Raw genomic sequence first — 20,778 nt, 5'->3', positions numbered from 1 at the left:
GCAGGCCTGGACGGTTGGCTTCCACATAGTTAACAAATGGTACTTGATATATATATATATAGCGGAAGAGAACAGCAGCCCGCTCAGCATGCCGGGGCATGTCTCTGCTCCTGATGAAGAGCCGTCTTGGTGTTGCAAGGAGAGCGATTCTGCTCATGACACGATACAGATGGTCACTTTGACATTTTCAATCAAATGTGTTGACAGAGCTTGTGGCATGAAGCTGAAGGATTCAAAATATATGGGCCTTAAAAAAAAAAAAAAAAGGCAAAACAAACCTGGTGTGATTAAATATACCCAATTTACCAGATGGATTTCTGCTCTGCTGTGCAGGATGATCTGTTCCAGGAGTTTCTCTGCACTTCATATTCTGCTTATGTAGGAATGCAAGACCGCTCCATTTAATGAGTTTGATTGGTATCAAAAGTTAGTCTGTGTCATTCCTGCTGGAATATGCCTCAGGAAGGGGCCAGGGGATGAATTTCTGCATAAATCTCACAAGCACAGAGCAGCGGCTGCCTGTAACGGGACCTATCTGCTTCGTCCTGCCATCACCACCAACACCCACAGCCCTCACAGAGGAGAAACATACTTTTAGCAAAGATTCAACAAGATAAAAATGTCAGTCTTCCTTTATTGCTTATGCTATAGGGGTTATGGTGCAAGAGGCAAACCAAGCCTTGAGGGCAGGGAAGTGTGGCTGAGGGTTAAGGAGACCAGCAGTAGCTGGGGTGGTTAGATGGGATCCTTTTACCTCAGTCTTGGCATGGGGTATGTGACTGGGAAGCTGAAACACCTTAATCTCAATATTTGTCTGCAGTGCAAATAATAGATCTAATAGGTATATAAAGTCTGACTGTTTAAGCGTAGAAAGGTGAAGGATGCCTCCAGCTGTGTCAGGCTCTATCAACACCATAGAGAGGCCACAGAAGATTGGGGATATTTTCCCATTAGAGCTTTTTCAAATATATAAGTTTTATAATCTTTTTATTTCATCATTTGCTGCCCGGGGGGGAGAAATGATCTTTGTGCATAAATGTGCTGTTGCCAGCCATGCTGGGAAGGGGATGTGCAGAGATGCAGGCTGGAGGGCAGTGAGGAGAGCGGGCTCCTGCATCACAAGCCCGGAGTGGCTTTTGATGTGCAAAATCGCAGGCACTGGCTTTAATTTGCACATCCCACATTTATGCGATCAGGACCGCAGTGAGCGAAGAGACGCTGTTGTAATTAAGATCAGGGTTGGATCCAAGGCGCCACGTGTGGCTGCTGTCGCGCAGATGGCCATCACGTTGGGAAAAGGCTTGTCCCTGCCTAACAGCATCAGGGTGCTGCTGCTTCCCACCCGTCCAAGCCCATGTGAAAAATAATGCAGAGTTTTGAGGTCTGCAGGCTGGTAAGGAGAAGATGGCAGCAGTGGGGTGACCCTGTGGCCATGGGCACGTGGCACCAAGCCACCCAGCAGGAACCCAGGGCTGGGGTACCCGGCAGGTGCTCCAGGGATGCTGGTGCCCCAAGGGAACCAGCCTCCCAAAGGGGTTATTTGAAGCTGTGTGGGGGTACATCAGGACAGTCTGTCCTTCAGCGCATGGCTACCCAGTCCCCTCTCCTTTCAAATAGAGATGAGTCACAACAACAACATTTTGTATCTATGTTCTTCAAGGGAACGTTAAAAGCCACCCAGATATTATTTATTATCTGCAGCCTGTGCATAAAGCATCGCTTCTGACTGAATGACTGTCGCACAGTCGGTGCCATCAGTCACGGCAGGCACCTCTGAGGCTTCTTCCTGCTCCTGATCAGAGCTGGGAACAAGGAGTCCTAATTAAGGACATGGTTGTTCACAGGTGATGCTCAGCCAAGCCTGGTCCCCCCCTGCCAAGCCTTGGTTTTGGGGGACACTGTGCAGAATGAGGAGCCCTTTTTCCTACCACCTCTCTGAAGCCCCCTGGCTTCAAGCCCCCTGGCTTCAACCCCACTTGCAGGAGCCTGGAGATGACCCTGAGCACCCAAGATGCATGCGCTTAATGAAGCGCCCTTGCTGCAGCCTGCCGGGTCGTTGTGCGGCACACAGCTGGCACATGGCTTCCCTCCCCCTCTGGTACATGGTCCTTAGCTGCCCTAAGCACAGTGGGGTCTGGAAAACTGTAAGATTTGGGGAAAAATGGAAGATTTTCCAAATGGGCAATTTGTTGGTAATATTTCAGCCAGGGACACTTCCAGGCTTGGTTTGGTTTGGATCCAACTGGCCAACCCCTTGTTGTGAAATACTCCAAAGCTGGTGGGACCTTCTTGGGGATGTTTCCAAAGCCAGTCCCTTCTGGGGAGACAGAAGTTCTCATTACTGCAAGTGGGATGTGGGGTTTGGCTCTCGTTTTCCTCTGAACTACCTGGGTAGCACTTAGAAGACAGTCCTCTCATCCTTCCACCTGCGGGGTGCCCACATCCCAGGGACAGGTAGTGTGGGAATAGCAGCCAAAAGCCCCTCACGCCACTGCTGCAAAGCACGGTTATGTGCTGCCACCAGTGACGCAGCACTTACCTCCCTTTGCTGCCCCTGCCTCAGTTTCCCCATTGGTAAAACAGGACCTGTGTGAGGTTCCTGCGCTCTGAAAATGCTGCCAATAGCAGCCATGGAGTAAAAGGGATGTGTCTTCTGGATGCGTGAGTTTTCCCCTGTGTCATGCCACATGAGCGAGAGCAGTTGTGTGCTGACCGCCAGCTCCTGATGTCTTACATAGCCCTAGCAGTGTGCGGGCTCAGGAGGGAGCGCTGAGCATCTCCCCTGTGGAGCCGCAGTTCTGGTGGGGCAGGAAAGGCAATTCTCCCTGCCAGCAGCAGGAAAGAGCTGTGTTACAAACAGCAACCTGTCTCCTAGCAAGGAGGGGAAAAAAAACCCTACTTTTCCAACATCCCATCAGCTTGCACTTGACTGGGATAAAGCGGTGCACGACTGGCCCAGGGCAAAGCCTGGAAGCAGCTAGGAGGGTGCGAGCAAAGGCAAACAAAACTGGTAGTACGTACACAAACCATAGCCTGTACCCAAGTTTCTGTTGGATAAAACATTGCAAAAACTCTGTTCTCGGCCTGTGCTTCGATGTGGCAGAGCCGCAGGTGCGAGCAGTGGCCGGGGGACCCGGGTTCCCGGGGAGGAGAGCCAGGGAGCAGCGGGGGTGGCTTGCAGGAGGGGATGTCAGCTGTGCGTGGCTGGAGGGATGCACGGGTCCTCGGTGAGAGGAGGGGTCGGCACCCGCGTACTTGGCTCTTGCTCTTGTGCGGGAGCTAATTATTGCTGTCTGCCCAACCGCGGTGGTCTGGTACATACGCAAGTGGTGCTGCATAATTTGGTACGGCTTGTAATGCCTGGAGAGATAACAGTGTGTATAGATGTGCAGATTTATTATTATTTAAATTAGCATTTGGGGCGGGGGCAGTGCTGGTAAAAGCAAGTTCTGCATGGCATGGTTCAGCTCGTTTGCCAAAGTCAGGTACTGTATAATTTGAATCCCTCTGAGGAGCAGTATAATCTGTGGTTTTGTTTGGTTTCTGCTTTGTTCTGGTTGTTTTCTGCAAAACTGCTTTGGTCCCAGGTCATGATTAACACCAGCTCTCACTGAAAGCAGAGTCATCCTGGTAGCCACAGGAAAATGCCCTGGACTAGGCAGAGCAGGTTAAATTATTAATTTCAGTTAGTTTTTTTAATAATTAAAGAATTTTTGTCATGTTTTGCAAATTGTCCAACACTGGTGATGCAGGGCTCTTTTTTTTTTTTTTTTCCTTTTAATGTGCTGCTGTTCAGTGGGTAATTTCTTCCAGCTCGTACAGCCTGTGGGGTGCTCCTGAAGTACTTCTGCAGAGTTCCTAGTGTTTGCACCTGAGGGCTGGTCACCTGAGAATTGCGATATTATTGCTTCCTTTGATTTAATAACCTTGCTCGTGAACAGAAGGCTCCTTTTTTTTCTGTTTGCCAGTTGCCCACAGCATCAATAATTGTTCAAGACACTTGTACAGCTAATAGAAAGAGCCTGTCAACAAGAAAAGCTCATTGTAATACTGCTGTTTTAAAGAGATTGGGGGAAGCAGCAAAGCCAACCAGGTAGCAAATGTGTTGTTCCTGTAGTCACATAGATCCAGGGACAGGAGACGTAAGTGGGGCTTTATTCTCTCCCATATGGATACTCTATTTCACACCCCAGCACAGCTTCTGATTTATGGATTTCTTAACGTCACAATATTTTTATTGCTAAAAACTAAATGGGAAGATGCAGCTAAGACCCAATCTAAAAGCTGCTGAGGTAAATACAGGGACTGCGGCTGTCGTTAGCAGCCCTTGGACCAGTCCTAGCACAGAGCACGGTGATAACAGCGTTTGAATTCCCAGTTTGCAGAGGACTAGAGAATTTCTGCAATCTCTTGAAAGGGATATTGAGCCACACTGTGAGCATATTTAAACAGGCAGTCTGTGTCCTGAGGTTATCTTGAAAACCAAGCCTACCTAGCTGGAGGGAAGCATGATGCTACAAGAGGGAGGAAGGAAGCCACTGATCTCTGACCTAATGAGTGGAGGAGAGACGTGCAGCTGAGCTGATTTATCAAGGTAAAATGTTGTTGGCTGCTGTAAATGGGGAAACAGTTCAGCTGTGCTGGAGGTTCAACTCTGAAGCCTGGGACGGAGGCTGAGAGCTGTGAGTGAGGACGTGGACGGGCCAAGGCAAACACTCTGGTGTTACCGGTCATGTTGCAGAGAGAAAGTCAGGTCTGGAGTCCATCCTGGAGAAGACACTGTCCTAATAAAAGATCCAATAAATGGAGTTAGCGAGAGATTTGTTTTGATGTATAGCAGTCTGTTCAGTTAGCTACCAGACAGGGTTTGTTTAATGACTGAAACCGAAAGAGTAGGAGCTCATCTCGGTGAGACCGGGAGAGAATATAGATTAACGCCATTGTGTTCTCAATGCGTCATTGATTTTCCCTATGTACCGTGGGCAAAAGTGCTGTTCAGGTCCAATGAGATGGACCGGCTCGTTAAGCAAAACCAGGACCTCTAAAGTCACCCCCTAGGAGAGCCTTGCTGTGTATTCTTGCTTTGGTAAAGAGCAATTTGTACTTCTTTTAAAAGAATTCATCATTTTCTTGATCATCTTGGTCCCAATCCAGCTGGAAGACAGAGGTGTTTGGAAGTTCTCTGCACAGTCTGCTTGGGTGATGTCAACAGCCCCATGTCGGATACTTGGGAGGCTTTGAGATTTTAATTAAATGTCCGAACATCTGTGTGCTGAGATGAACCAAACCCCCAGAGAGCCCGTCTTGCAGAGCCTCCCCTCTGCGAGCAGGGCAGGCGTCCCAGCTCCCGTGGTGGAGAGGGCTCGAGGAGCCTCCTGATGCGGGATTCCCCTTGGGCAAGGAACACAGCAGCTGCCCGCCTTGCCCACCCTCCTGCTGTATGGATGAGACAAGGTGGAGGAGTGCAGGGAGAGGAGGGTCAAGGCACGCTCTGTTCCATCCGTCCATCTCCAGCAGATGTTTCCTGAGGAGCACTGTCCAGCTGGCTCTGCTCACAGCAGCCCCCCGGCAGCTTTGGACTCTGAGTCTTGTGCAAAATCATCCAGGAAACCACAGACATTCCCGTGTCCCGTGCCCAGAAAACCCTGAATTCACAGTCTTGGCTTTGATTTTTCTTCATACAGAGAGGATGTGATTTCAGGGATGAGGCAACCTCTCACCATGATTTATTGCGCTGTGTTGAGCAGGGAAACCTCTTCCCTGGCTACGTGTGGACAGCAGCCGGGTACATGGGGAGGAAGGTTCTCCTGGGCTTACAAATGCTGTAAGAACTGTATCTGGTGACATTTAATTTAACCCTGTCACACCAGATCTGAGGTTAGATTTGATCCAGTTGTACCTGCGGGCGTGCTCAGAGCACACCAGTGGGTGATGCTGGTGGGGAAGGGGGGTGCCAGAGCAATGTGCTCCCTGGCTCTGGGCGCCCACCAGCTGCCGGGCTCCAGCACAGAGGGGAGCTGGCATCCAGGAGAAACGCCTGTCCTGGGGTTCTGTGTGAGCTGTGAACACTGCAGATTATCATGTGCAGCTGCTTCAAGAGCGGTGGGTGGCAGGTCCTGTGGATTCCAGTTGCTCTATCTCTCATGCTGGAGTTGGGCTTTTTCCTCTACCCTGCTTAGCCACTGTCCGTCCTACCTGGACTCATGGGTCAAGGCCATACTCTGGTTCATCCTGTGTAAATGGAGCCAAAGTGAGCCCATGAATTAACCCAACAGCCACCACGCTCCATGATGCAGACTAAGCTGGGCACAGCCTGGGTACAAGCAGCACAGATGCTCTAAAGTGGATTTTAAAGCACATCCAAGCTCTGCTGCTGGTATTTATGTGCCGTATGTTGCAATGGTAATTACTCATTGTGCTTCTCAACGGAATAGAGTATTTGGGTTGTTTAGATCCCTGCCAGTGGTGTTACTGGCCTCTGGGCCCACCAGAGGACTAGAACTCGTTGCATTTTTATTTTTAACGCAAGCGCTAACACTTTCCTTCGTAGTGAGCAGGGCTGGGGGTATTCAGGCAGAGCCAAAGTCCTAAGTTTGCCGTTCAGGACAAGATCCAGCTGGTGGCATCTGTCACCGGGACATGGTGCTGCCAGGCGAGAGCCTCCTGCGCCCACCGCAAACAGCCTCCAACTACGCCCGCACGAAAGGAGCAGGGTTATTTTCATAAACCATGCTAAGCGATGAGTTACGTGGTTTAGAGCTATTTTTGTAGCAAGATAAAAGAATGCTAATTCGGTCATTTACCTAACTTCCCAATCACCGTTCATCAGACTACTATACGCCAGGACTTTCTTCTTTTCCTTCCTAAGTAACTCACTGATGACAAAGGATCTTTGCCGTGACAGGCAGCATTATGCAAAACTAGGGCTGATTTAAAAACAAAAAACTATTCCCATTGAAACTCTTTTTTTTATGGTCATGTGGAGTTTCAATTACACACAAATCTTTTGCATTGTTCATTGCCTTCAAACCTCCAGTCGTTGAAGGCCTTCCTAAAGCCCTGGTGTATTAAATCTCCACCAAGAAAAATACACATTTACGTTGAAAATACAGAATAAACTGTACCTTGTTCATATGTTTTGTCACTTTTTCTTACTCTGAAAAGAAACCTAAACCAGCTGTAGTAAACATTGTTCTGCACTGTTCTGCCTGCCTTCTATGGGTGGGAATTGGTTCTTTGATCTTCAGTTCAAAGACATTGAAAAGGCTGTTTCTGCAGTCTGCAGAGAATTTCCTTCTACTTCTACAACATCTCTTGATTAACTCTGTGTTTCTGGGAAGGCTCTCTGTATCCATCCAACCAAAGAGATGCTTACACCTTGTGTAACATCTACCGCAGAGTGGATGAAGCTTGCTTCCAAATCATGACAACCTTCTTCTGCACCCACCTTGCCCGGTGGAGGGCGTCATCCCCCAACGCCCAGGAGAGCAGTAGCGCCAGCAGTGCCCTGCAAACGAGCCTTTGAGGCTACAGGCAAGACCCAGTCACGTCCGACAAGACCTGCAGGCAGCCAAGTTGGCGTCCAGTTGCTGGCTGGGAAGCGAGCTGTGCTGGAGTGGAGGTGCTCTCTCTGCTGGATCTTTAATGACCTGGATGTCCCAGGTCCAATGTCATCGAGTGGTTTGATCTGTCCCTTGCCAAGGGACCTGCTGTCTTCAGGACTTGTAGGTTGTGGCCTTTTGCAACGCCGCTGTTGTTAACCTAGTCGAACATTTAAAGCAAGAGGGAGGGAGAGGAAATCATTAGCAGCTGCATTAACTTCTACCCTGGATTCTGTGCGCAGCGTTCGCTCGAATTAAATAGCTGTTTGGATTCAAGAGACTCCTCCGGCGTGAGCTAATGAAACCGGTCCCACGGTTCAGTGGTGGCGTCAACCAAAATCCTGGTTGTAATCCAAACTGCAGTTTTTTCTCCTAATGAATTAATCAGCTGATTACGTGCGTGCGATAGCTCATTAGAGAGGTGCGTGGCAACCTTTGGAAGGAAATTATTGGCTTTGTGTGGCCCGGAGGCCGTTACATCGCAGGAGCGTGCTCCTCGGAGTATTGCGGCACCATATGTGTTGCTTTAATTAATGGGCGTTGTTCCTGGGGTCGTTTGATCTCAGGAAAATGACTGTAAAAATTTTAATACTGTAAACCTTCGAAAACTTGGAAGAAAAACTCAAACAGCCAAAAGCAATTTCCCTTTAATCTAGCCGGTGGTGGTGGTGATTTCTTTTATTTATTTTTTTATTTTAAAAGCTTCCACCCTATTTAATGGTATCTTCAGAGATAAAGTGGAGTGTAATTTGGAAATTAGTTCCAGATGTTTGAGTTGTAGCTTTATTTTAGTAATCTGGGTCATTAATTTTGTTGAATAGTGTGTTTGGATTTTCTTCCCCTGCGTGTGCAAAGCACAACTGCACCCAGGGTATAAAGGGACTTCCAGCAGGAAAGGGAGCTTTCAAAGTCCTCTTCCCTGGGGTGACCCTACAAAAACAAAGCCCGTTTCTCTGTGGTTATCTGGCGTGGATGGCAGGAGACAAGCTGTGGAGATGAGTGCTGGGGTGGTTTGTGCTCCTGCTGCAGCCAGGGACATTGGGCACGGTGGGGAGGGACCTCACCGGGGCTGCCCCTGCCGGAAAGCCAAGGGCAGATTCAGGTCAGGGTAAGGGTTTAGGCTCTCAGCCGTGACAGGAGCCTTTTCAAAAGAATAAAAGCAACTTGTAGCTTGATTAATGAGCAAAGGTGCAGTTTGGTAAAGCTTTTCAAGGAACATTAATGAAAGGGTTCTTTTGAGTGAAAAAAAACATGCTTCTGCTCAAGCCTTGGACTGCCCTGAAAATTTGGAAATTGGGATATACCAGCATCCTCTCTGTGCATGTTGCACATCCAAAGAGTCTCTGGAGGTGTGTTCCAAGTCACCGCGAGTGTGGCTCCTCACTGCAAAGAGGCGTCTGGAGCAACGCCAGTGGCCATGGCATGGACCAGGGAGAGGTGCCCACGGGTGTCACAACTGAGAGCCCTTAGGCAGCGCGCTGTGGGTGCTGCTTGTACCCCTGTCAACAGAGGTGTGACTTTAAACCCAGTTTCCTCCTCTGGTGTTGATGGGATGGGGATGGAGCCAGTCTGGAAGTCCAGGATGCTGGTGCAAAGCTCAGGGTCCCGTCTAGGAATCTGCAGAGGAGCCAGGGACTGGGGGTAAAGCTCTGCTCTTCTCTCTGCTTGGCAATGTATCGGGTAAACCAAGAATAACGATCTACATCCCTGAGCAAAGGGAGTGTTGCAAACTCTGCAGGATTAAGGCTGTTTTTTCCCCTGCATGTTTGTGCAACATCAAGCAAAAAAAAAACCCCACCCTGATTTTTTGGGGCTAAGTTTTAGAAACATGGTCATTATAATAATACAAGAGCAGGCAGAAGCATGGATCTGGCTTGGGTAGAGTTTTTTCTGCTTATCCTGATTTCTGTTTTGCTGTTTATCCTGTTTATCTTCTTCTTGTTATCCTGAACTAGTTTGTCTTCTTGTAAATGCCAGCCTACGACCCTTAAAAAGAAATCATCAGGAAGAAAACTTGCTGACTGAGTCCTTTTTTTGCCTGTGGCAGTTGAATAAGCCCATCAGCTTATATAATATTAATATTTGTAAAAGCAAACCTGCAGAGCTCATAAATCTTCCATAAAAGAGGGACAATATCTACATCTATTTTAAAATGAAGCAGGTAAGTAGGTTCTAGGACAAAAGGGTATTGATACAAAGGAAGTGGGTAGATGAAAGAAATGAAATTGCCATTTTAATCTGAAAATTGGCTCTGCATAAGTGATACCAGAGGCTTCACTGCCACTGGAGCCAGCGTTTTGCTCTGGGTCATCACTTGGCCCTGGAAAGCCCCAGACCCTGGCTGCTGCCACAGCAGCATTGCTCCCTGGTATTCCATTTAAGTGGGTTAAGGAGTGAAAAAAGTCCAAAATTGAAGCAGGGCTTGTTTGCAGGGGAGAAGAGGACTTAATTAGCATTCTTCCTAACTTTGTGCCTTCTCCAAAAGAAAAAAAAATGACGTGCAAAAAAAATTCTGCAGTCTTAGATTCTGCTTACCATTCTTTAAGGCAAGAAACAGGCTTTTCCCCATTACACTATGCCACAGCAGTACAGGACAAGAAAAAATAATAGAGCTTATTTTTAGGCAACCAAGTGAGCAATCTGTCTCCAGACACGCGCACAGAGCAGCTCCGTGGAGGAACGACGCTGCTGCATCACTGTTAACACAGTCCCTTTTCAAAGGAAAACTGTGCTTTGGAGCAGTTGCCTTAAGACATCTTTTATTGGGTACCAGCCGTGGTGGGATGGGAGGGGTAAAATCAAACCATCTAAAGATTGTAGGGATACAAGGGAGGGAAAAACTTCCCCCCTTCCCCAATTTTTCTTCATTTCTTGAGTTGTGTTGTCCATGGATGGCTGGTCCCATGAGACCACAGGGGATGGGGCATGGGCAGCACCCGGGGAGCCTCCGTTCCTGGTGCCTCCATCCTGAGAGGTGAACGTGTTGCGATGGCTTTTCCCCGCTGCCCAGGACACGGCGTGAGTCCCGCCATCCCGTATGGGGCAGGGTGGGATCTCCAGCCCCACTCAGGGATGGTGTTTTGTCAATAAACATCCCAACTGTGGTTTTTAAGGGGTATGTATGTGCTTCTGCTCAGCGCTGAGCAGCATGAGGGCTCTCGCTGGCAGCTGTGTTTATCCGGTGCAGTGGAGGGGAGGTGCAGATGGATGGGTGTCTTTGGATGTTTTTGCCAGGCATGCAGTTCTTCCTTTTTTCTTTTTTCTTTCTTTTTTTTTCCCGGCCCTGAGCACAATGGGAAACATTTAATTCTGTATTGCTGGGTGGCAGAGCTGGATCAGAAGATTCATCGTGGGCTGGGCTCGGTCCCTCCAGCTTCCCCCAGCCCCATCTTTGCCAGCTCCCAGCACCGGAGGAGAAGTCCGTTGTGTGGGTCCACTTTTGGCAATGGCAGTGAAACTCGTTGGCTAGGTCCGGCCCGGCAGCCCCCCGCCCTTGGGGATGGAGTTCCCAGTGTGAGCAGACAGGACCAATAGATGGGAGACCAGGGAAGTCTATTGCAAGTATTTTATAGAATAAGGAATTGGGGGCCAAAGACATTATGAAGTGATTCCCGCAAAAACTGAGCTGGGATCCTGTGAGCCCCAGACCAAGGTATGTACCCTGGGCCATGGCATGAGCTACGTAGTGCAGCCACACTCGTTCCTAGCTTGTCTCAGAGCTGCAAAATGGTCAGACATTGGTTCAATCTGAATTTTTTGGTGAAGCAATTTTTTTTCCTTTTAAAACAGGGAGCTGCTGAAGCTGAATCTTCTCATGGGATTAGGTCAATCCATTTAGCGCAGCACATTTTTAAGGAAAAGTTTTTATTGTGCCAACTCAGGCAAGAAATACGTTCAAAGAATTTTAGCATTCAGCTCAAATCACTATTTCATTTAAACATTTTAAGCTAATGAAAGTTGGGGGAATAAAGCTTTTTTTATTTAAAAAAAAGTGGAAATAAGAACGGAAAATGTTGAAGTTATCTCAGTGGAAAATGTTTTCATATTTTTCATTTGTGGAAGTTTGAGTTTAGCTTTTGTCCTAATTAAGGACAAGAAAATATCTGAAAAGCTTTCACAGGGCACACGGATGATTAGCCAGACATTAGCTGCATTTTCCCTAACGAAGTTTTCTGCCACAGCAAAGGTGGAACGTGAAAGTTCAATATTATGGATCAGCCTTGCTTATGAGGAGAGAGGAAACATGCCAGAACCCGTACACTGGAAGAGAGATGAATGAGAGCAGTATCAGAGAGGCCTATAAAATTACGGAGAACCTGAGTAAGGCACGATAAACATGATGGTCTACATGAAAAATCACATGCAGGAAAATCAGCGCTTGCAAGGTGGATCAGGTGAAGGGCTTGTGATATCTACCCGTTCCTCCCATCTTTTCTTTAGGGAGCCCCCTGTTTGCTCTGGCGTGTCCAGTTGTGTCTGTGCTTTTTCTATCCCTTTGGGTTAAGAAAGAGAGAAGGTCTTGTCCTGGCTGTAGCCAGAGCAGCAGGACCTTTGCTGGACCTCACCATGCCTTTGCTTTCCCCAGCCTCTTGCTGCCACCTCCATCTCCAGGAGGACCTGAGCAAAGCTGAGTTATGTACATCTCCGGCGTAGCATCAGTCCTGCTATCATTAGAGAATAAATGACACTGTCTCCATGGCCAGGGAAGAAACCAAATTGAACCCCACCATCCTCGGCAATTGATGGGCCGGCTGCCGAGCTCCATGTCACAGCCGATTTCTCACGAACAATCAAGGCGAATTGCATCTCTAATTTCTGTCACAAATGTTTTTGCTATGCAAAGGGACAAATAGGAGCAGGGAGAAGAGGAGAGAGCGCTTGGCCTGGCCTTCAGCCTGATGGCAAGGGAAGGCTGCGACAATGCTAATGTGCTCCTAGCGAGGTGGTGGCTAATGGAGTTCCATTAAGCAACAAGAAACGGCCAGATAAGCTGCTTTCTCTGGCTGTCATAACACACCACCCTGCTAAAATAAGGCAACTGTGAAGGAGGGTGAGGAGGGAAGTGAATTGCCGGTGAGAAACCTGGCACAGGAGACCATGTTCCCCAATGGAGAGCCACACCAAGCGTGGGGAGATCTGTCATAAAGCTCTGTAAGTGTGAAATTGTTTAATCAGGCTTGCCAGAGAGTGGCTGGGGACGCTGTGGCATTCGAGGTGGCCACTGCAAGTGACACTGAGCTATGAGACATTTAGATTGTAGCGATAAGCAGGTACTGACTTTCGGCACTAATCTGACTACAATAAATTTGTGGCATATTGACCGCGGTGGAAGTCTAGATCAATATCGGTTTTCAATGTTTCTTTGATACAGATAAAGAAAATAGAGGGTAGGTGTTCATGGCATTCTCTGCATGCGGTATTATTATTTTTTGCTGGTCCTTCTGCTGAGGTAGGGGAAGGGAGCAAGAAGGAAGGTAAGGAAGGATTTAGAAAGATAATTCACCAGATAGTTAAAAAGCAGTTGTAAGAAGGAGATTTATGGCATTTTTTCATCAGTTTTAGGCTGAAAAGAGGAAGAGAAAGATCTTCATAAAAATGTATTGTCCTTTGAGAGACAAATTCCTATCAAATAGCAGTCTTGGGTTTAATGAGGTGCCTGTGGCAGGGGGATCACTGGCATGTGGCCGTGCTTGCTTAGGCTTTGGCAAAGAGGGACGTGTGGGTGTTTCATAGGTCCCCGCTGCTTTCTGGTGGTAGAGGTACCCACACCTGGCCCTAAATGCTTTAAGGCAACTGGTGGGGAGATGGTTAAACCAGGGCAGAGAGAGAAAAGCCATTTATTTCTCTTCTTAAATAGATCAGTCAGCCCTGTCAGGGGCTGCCGGGTGACTGAGGTTTCAGCTTCACCAGTAAGCCAGTCCTGGTACTTCTGGTGCTGCTGGGGTGAGCGTGATTCTGCTGATTTATCCCCTTAAACAAATAATCCAAAGTTGAGAAACCTGTTGCTTTCTCAAATCTGTTGAGAAAACTGTTTCTTACAGTGGTTTCTTAAAAATCCATTTATGTTTTGGTTTGTTTTTTTTTTAAATGCTGAGGGCCATCCATCACCAGGAATGACTTTTTGGCATTGGCCAAATTTTAGGGGATGGCTGTTGCAGGGTTTTCCCTCTGCTCCCTGTCCGCATACCCCTCCCTGCCGCGGTGGAAGGGTGACGGCACCTCTGGGAAACCTCTGGGTCTCGCTGGGGTGGCGTTTTGGTTCCTGGAAGCTGAGACTTTACAGCCACAGCACTTGTGTTGCCTGGGAACTGATGGGAAGGGACCAAGTCAAGGACCCACTGCATGTGGTGGCCTCCAAGGAAGCAGTTTGACACGTTACATCTCCATGGTGTTTTTCTCCAGAGGGCTCAGTTTTGTGTCAATGCTAAGGTCATCCGCCTCGGTTCTCAGATGCCTGCGTAGCTCAGAGGCGGGGCGGAGACTTCATGGTAGGGCTTGTTTCTAATCAAAATCCTGGTGTTGTGAAGGTCAAGGTAAAACAAGCCACTCTCATAGAATTATTTAGGTTGAAAAAGACCCTTAAGATCATCAAGTACAACTGTTAACCTTACGTCCTCAAACCATCAGGGTGCATTGAGGGGACGTGAACTGCAGGGATGTCCTTATCCCTGTGTCCCAGCTCACCTCCATCAGGTGAAGGGAGCCTCTGCCAAGCTGTTTGCACCCTTAATGCACCGCAGTTCCAAAGCTTGGCCACCCCAGCCATGCATGGACTGGAGAGCAGCAGGAGGCCACAGCAGGTCGATTAATGTCACAGCAGGATGATGGCGTTGTGGCAGATCAGCTGAAGGGACTCGGAGAGCAGGCACAGCCCTTGTACCAGCGTGGGGACATGGGGGGACTTGCAAAGGGCACTTCGCCACAGAGGTGTTCCCCCCGCCAGCAGGGAGGAGGAAAGGTCCCCTCCTCTCACCCCTCATGGAAAGCTGTGACCTTACTGTGGCGCCCGTGGGAGACAGCAGAAAGTTTAAAGCCCAGCACATATGGTCAGAGAGGTCTGACCAAGACAAAGTTGGGCAAAACTCAGCTGCTCTGCAGCCTTGGCTGGAGGTCAGCGAGGTTCCTCCATCGGACCTGGGGACCCTCCCCAAGACCCCTGTGGGCTCCCACTGGAAGTGAGCTCCTGAGGGAGGTGGCATTGCCTGGCCCTCATGACGGGCAATATTCCTCCCCACACTGTGCTCAGCCCTGCAAGAAGCTTCCAGTAAGAGCTGCCAGTGTCCAAGGGGAGAATCAAAGGCGCCTGCATGACCCTCGGGTTGGGGCGCTGCTGCTGCTGCTATCAAAGATGGTCTGCAGCTGGGTGGGAAAATTAGATGTCACCCTTGGAATGCGTGAAGGTCGCTAGATCCCCTTACTGAAGTGATGTGTACAGATCTGTCCTGACATGTCCATTTGTTAGCAGGGACCACGCAGTTCGATGGGGAAGTCGGGTATAAACATGTAAATGGGAAAAGGATTTCCAAGCAGAACGGACGGGACCTTCGGAGCATCTTTCCCTGCGTACATATTTCCTGCCTTTCCTTTTCTCATCCCCCCTCTTCTCCTTGTTTCACAGGACTGGCTGATGAAATTTGGGTATCTGCCTCCTCCGGATCCTGTCACAGGACAACTGCAGACACAGGAGGAGCTGACCAAGGCCATCACTGCCATGCAGCGGTTTGGGGGGCTCAAGGCGACGGGGGTCCTAGGTCAGTGGCTCATGATCCCTCCTCTTTCTGGTGCGGAGGGATGCAGGGATGGCTCCTTGCAGGTCCGGGGAGGAGAGGGGACTTGGCGCTGAGTTGTGGAGTAGCATCATCTCCAGGAAAAGCTCACGCGGGGTTAACATACGGCCCAGTTTGCAGCTGTAAGAGTAATTACATGGCTCAGGTGCTTTGTTGCCTTGTGCTTTCAAGAACCTGAGGCAAGCAATTATTTCACCAGACCCACACACCCTTGGGGTTCCTGTCGTGCTTAAAATAGCTTAAAATAGCTCTTGGTGTGTTCAAAGAAAAAAAAAAAGACAAGAAGAAAAAAGAGAAACTAAGGCTGATAGGTTGTCCTGTTCAAAGGCTTAATTGCAGCATCACATTGAGTTGAACAAATATCCTGATTAAGCCTCCTAATTTGTATATGTAGATATTCTGGTTTCTTCACCACTGGGGCACAGCGCAGGGGAGGGAGGAAGATGATGTTGCATCACCCCGGCGCTGCGCACTCCTGCTCATGGCACATAGAGCCACGAGGTGCCTGCGGAGCTGGCGGGGGTCTCCTTGGCTCTCGCTGAGCCACAGCAGCTCTGGGCACCCCCCCCCTCCGTGTGTCCCCCCATCCCCAGTCACCCCTGGCCAGCTGAGAACCCGTCACCCTGGTGGTCAGCAGGACACGGCAGTGGGTGGCTTCTGCCTGATGTGGCAGCCACATCTGGCTGGGAGGGAGCAGTCCAAGGCCAGGCTGAAGCGACACAAGTTTCCCCGGCATGGCCGGGGTCATTCCTCTCAATGTCCTCATTGAGGGAAGGAGAAAGCCAGCATTATCCCGGCCCTCGGAAGGGCGACTGTCTGCTCTCCTCCCCTCCCTGAAGCATAGCGGCGACCTCCCGCCGCGTGGCCAGCTTGCTTCCGCTGCTTCGGACAGAATTAACGAGAAGCTGTTAATTAGCAGGCAGGTCTCCGTCCCTCCCGGTGCCCCCAGCAGCCCTCCGCCGGTCCCCCGGAGCAGCTGCCGCCTGAGCAGCTGCCGGCCGCATCCCATTGCTGGGACTTTCCCTCTCCACTCTTAATTGAGCGCGTGCAATTATTTCTCTTTCACCTTATCACAAGCTGCAGGAGGCCCAGGAGCAAGGATGGCCTTTCAAATGCACTTGCATTTTCATTTTTGGAGGAGGTATTTGAAATAGGCCTGGGGGCTGCCCTGGGCAGGTCATGGATGTGGGTTTGCGCCTGAGAACAAAGTCTTTAAGTAAAGAGGTAAAGCCAGCACGGAAAATGAGTGAATGAAACAACTTGTCTGTGTTTCAGCAGATGAAAATAGAGGATTTAAGCTTTCATTCAGTTTTAAAAATAAATAAGAAGGAATATGAACATTTTCCAAATGAGCTCCTAGCTGAACAGAGATATAGTTTATTTACGTGTGAACGTCTCTCTGCTTTGCTGGGGGAATAATGGGAAATGCAGCAAGAGAGAACAGAACAGAATAATTTAAAAAACTATGTTTAAAAATATAATCAAAGCCGGCCACAGGTGGTTTTCCACACAAGCTTTCGAGATCTGTAAAGTGTCATGCAAGACGTAACCTGCTGCATTTTCTCCTGAAATCAATAAAACTGTCCATTGATGCTAACAGCAGAGCTAGTGCCTAACACCCTGGCCTTGGGGTGTTGTCTCCCCTGACCTCCTGGCAGCCCCAGCTGGTGGGTGCTTTGAAGAAATGGGCTTTCAGCAGGAGTTGCTGCTGTTGGTGGGTGCCGCAGTGGCACGGAGGGGGCTCAGTGCCCCATGGGTGTCACCATGAGTGATGCCGGGGCTGTGCCCCAACGGGCTCTTGGGCATTGCCTTTTGCTCTGCTGCTACATCCTCAGCACTTCCCTTCCCTTCTCCCTGTCCCCCCTGGGATTTCTTAACCCACCATTCCCATGATTTCTTCCCCCCCCCCCCCCCCCCCAACCCTAGACGACGCCACGCTGGAGCTGATGAAGACCCCTCGCTGCTCTCTGCCTGACCTCGCTGCCGCGGAGACCAGGAGGAAGCGATTTGTGCAGGCTATCACCAAATGGAGCAAAAGGAACTTGTCTTGGAGGTAGGAATTCATCCTCCCCTACTGAAATGTTGCAGCGAAGGGCTGATCCCACACAGACCTGGGCTAAATACGGCTTTGTGATGAGTTTCAGGGTAACGTGTTAAAACATGTCCCTCTGCGCTCCCAGAACGCCACAGACTATTTATTTAAACTCTTCTCGTGCCGATCCCAGCCTTGACTTCTTGGACCTACTCAGCCACCAACTGGGAATGGTGCGGATTTGGCTGGTGGATTACCTGGGAGCTCTTTGCTGCATTGCAATGGTTAGAGCATCATTTCTCTTGAGTTCATTGGGACTTTGCGCTTTCTCAAGCAGCTGCCACAGACTTGGCTTGGCACAGATGGGGCGGCTGCTTCTCTTGCCCCACCTGAGCCCAAGGTTTGGGAGCATTTTCTGGGTAATAGAGTCACTTTTTTTTCTCCTAGTCCTTGCCACAGGGGAGTATTTTTCCCTTGACGTCAAGGAGCAACGCATGTGGATCACTCTGAACCTGTGACATGCAGAAGTTCAGGTCCAACTTCCAGAGACCCTGCAGTCATGGTGCAGGTCAGCGTTGGCAAACAAGCTGATTCCTGTTCCACCAAGACTTGTGCTTTTTGGGACTCATTTTTCCTCCCTCAAAGACCATGTGCTGCAGTGATTGTTCTTCCAAGAAAGGTGAGCACCATGAGGTGCTCGTACTATCCTGAAAACACATGTGGATGCTATGGAGAGATCTCCTTGTTAATAATAAGCTTCTCTTTGATCCTGACGTAGTCCCTAGAGTGAGTCCACCTCCCACTGCAGTAACAAATCTCGACTTAGCTTTCGCTGTTGACACGTGTTGAAACTGTGGCCTTACCAGGGATTTGGTCCATGTTCCAGCACATCCCTCTGAGACCTTATTTTCAGAAAAGATAAACATAATTCAGCTTCAGTAAGAAACAACTTTGGCTTATGGATAGCTTCTCGTAGTGAAGTGATCCACGTTATAAAAGCTCAGCCTGTCTCCCTGTTGACCAGCCCCATCTTGATGGGTAAGAGGAAGAAACTTCATATTTCAGAGAGGAAAAAGTCCCTTTGGGTGAAGCAATAAAACCTGCCCTGATGTCCTGCGAGCTGCCAGAGCCAGTGCAGGGGCATGGCTCGCGCGCAGCCCTGACCCCGGCAGCTCCTCTGGGCAAAGCTGGGCTGGACAAACCCAAGCTACATCCCACGGCGGGGCAGGCGCAGTGCCCGGGCGGCGCGGTCAGGAGCCCGGTGCTGCAGGTACCACCAGGACTCCGGCTGTGCTGGCGCGGTGTCTGCAGTCCCAGGCTGGAGCGAAGCGTGGAGAGGGAATGGGGTCAGGCTGTTCTGGTGGACGCGGCCCCGGGATACTCCCTGCCTCCCACCGCCTTGGAAACTGTGATGCTGCAGCAAAGATTGCCATAAAAAGGGGGTTAGGTCTGAGACTATTTTATAGGTATGACATTAAAAAATGTCATCCTGACAAACTCTTTTCTGCTTTTTATTCTTTGATCCTTTCCAAGATCTTGGCTTTTGTTCAAGGGCTGTATTTTATAACTGGAGGTTGTATAAGCCAACAGAAGGCTATAGCATTATAGAAACTCCAACATAGTATTTACATCCAACACTTGAGATTAAAATAGCTTTTTTGAAACTGCCATGAAAATCTGCCAATAGAGGCATAAAGTTTTACATGCTTACCTTTTACACATCGATTGAAGATTTTAAAAAAACAAAACAAAGCCAAATTCTATTACGGCGTGCGTTTAAAAATTGAAGAAAAACCTGAACAATTGCGAGGCTGGAATAAACAGGTAAGAAACCTGTACAAAAGGATGATCTTGGGATAGGCATCTGCACTGATGGAGAAGGCAGTGTCTGGCAAACAAGATCTTATAGGCATGCAGGTTGCTCAGGTTTCTTCTTTTTACCCTTGAGTACAGCCAGCCTGTGGGATTGGAGAGCTCAGGGGGCAAAACTGTACAGGCGGTATTCTGCGCAGCCTGCGGTACAGCGTCAGAGCATCCTGGTACAGCATCAGACACACAGTCTTCTGTACCTGATCTCCAGGGGAATTTTCCAGGATATTGCCACATAGAAATTTTTCTTTTCATGGGATTTTTTTTTCTGCGTTGTACGTAGGCACCAGGGCACTCGGTAAGCTGATGGAGGTGGCAGTGGGATAGATTTGGGATGCGGCTGGAGTGGGGCGCGGGGAGCGGCGTGCAGTGGATGCCCTCTGCTGGTGTCGGCGCCGGGAGCTGCCCGCAGCGAGTTCCCCCTCGCGTTTGCAGCCTCGTTTTTCTTTTGCTAATTTTGCTTTATTGCTTCTGGTTATGCCCTGCAGAAGGGGAGTTCACAGCCGGCATCTCCTTCTCTTCCCAGGCACTCGCCATCTCCTTGCAGTCATGAGAAATGCAGCGGCAGGGCTGTGCCCCCTCTCTGCGTGCTTTGAAGTCCCTGGGGCAGGGGGAAGCCACCGAAGCCCAGCTTTCTAAATTTCCCAGGTTTTTTTCTTGCTGAAATCTTAGCCTGGTGCTGGACTGAGCTGACTTTCATCCATCTTTAATTAAGGACAAGTCCCTGGTGCCACTTCATCAAAGCTGCAGTCCTTGAAACTGCGACGCTCAGGACATGAGGTGCCGGAGCAAACGCAAGCGGCAGGGGAGCAATGACATCTGTCAGTCGCTGCCCATCATCGCCACAAGCATCCTGAGGCCACCCGTGGCAGGGGCATGGCACTGCCTGAGCTGAGATGTGCGTTTATCGAGGCATGGAAGGGCAGCTGCCGGGCAGGTACCGTGGGGTAAAGGTGTGCAACCGGGGTAGCCCCCAGTACCACACTCTCATCCCCATGACGGACCTGATCCTCCCATTTTTCTCCTCTAATCGGTGGCATCCCACCGTGCAGACCTCCCAGCCCAAGCCCACCTGGTCACAGACAGCCATGCCCCCCATTGCCTGGGGGTGACGGATGCCTGAGGGGAGCCCGAGTGTCACCCCCCTGGTGTGGAGCTGCTTTAGGGCTGTCATAACGTGCCCATCACAGGCAACTGGGACCCTTGTAGGAAAAGCCCCAAGCGGCTGGAGCAGACTGCAGGCAGCTGCCACATTGGCATCTGCCACCAGCGCAGGTGGCAGCGTGGGGGCACGATGGCTGGGGCGGGCAGCAAAGTGTGATGGCCCTGCTCTGGCAGCCCCCCCCCCCCGGAGCAGCTGCTCCTCTCGCAGCCTGAGACACTGGCTGTGAAATTTGCTTTCAGCCACCTCTTCTCCCCGGGATGGATTATTCCCGTGCCGGCACCCATTGCTGGGCTGCAGGGAGCCACCTGGTGATATGTGCGTATT

The 20,778-nt window shown here is 49.8% G+C and overlaps 1 protein-coding gene across 1 annotated transcript in view; it reads left to right on the top strand.

Annotated features, from left to right (window-relative positions):
* Positions 1-20,778, top strand: part of MMP17 (matrix metallopeptidase 17) — a 68,766-nt gene that overhangs the window by 28,718 nt on the left and 19,270 nt on the right. Inside the window, exons 2-3 of the mRNA XM_050906937.1 lie at positions 15,220-15,352; positions 17,315-17,441. Coding sequence (XP_050762894.1) covers positions 15,220-15,352; positions 17,315-17,441 — 260 coding nt within the window. The remainder of the gene's footprint in view (positions 1-15,219; positions 15,353-17,314; positions 17,442-20,778) is intronic.

Source organism: Gymnogyps californianus, chromosome 16 (genome assembly GCF_018139145.2).
Source record: "Gymnogyps californianus isolate 813 chromosome 16, ASM1813914v2, whole genome shotgun sequence".
NCBI classification, from domain to species: domain Eukaryota; kingdom Metazoa; phylum Chordata; class Aves; order Accipitriformes; family Cathartidae; genus Gymnogyps; species Gymnogyps californianus.
This window is presented reverse-complemented; position numbering and strand designations above follow the sequence as displayed.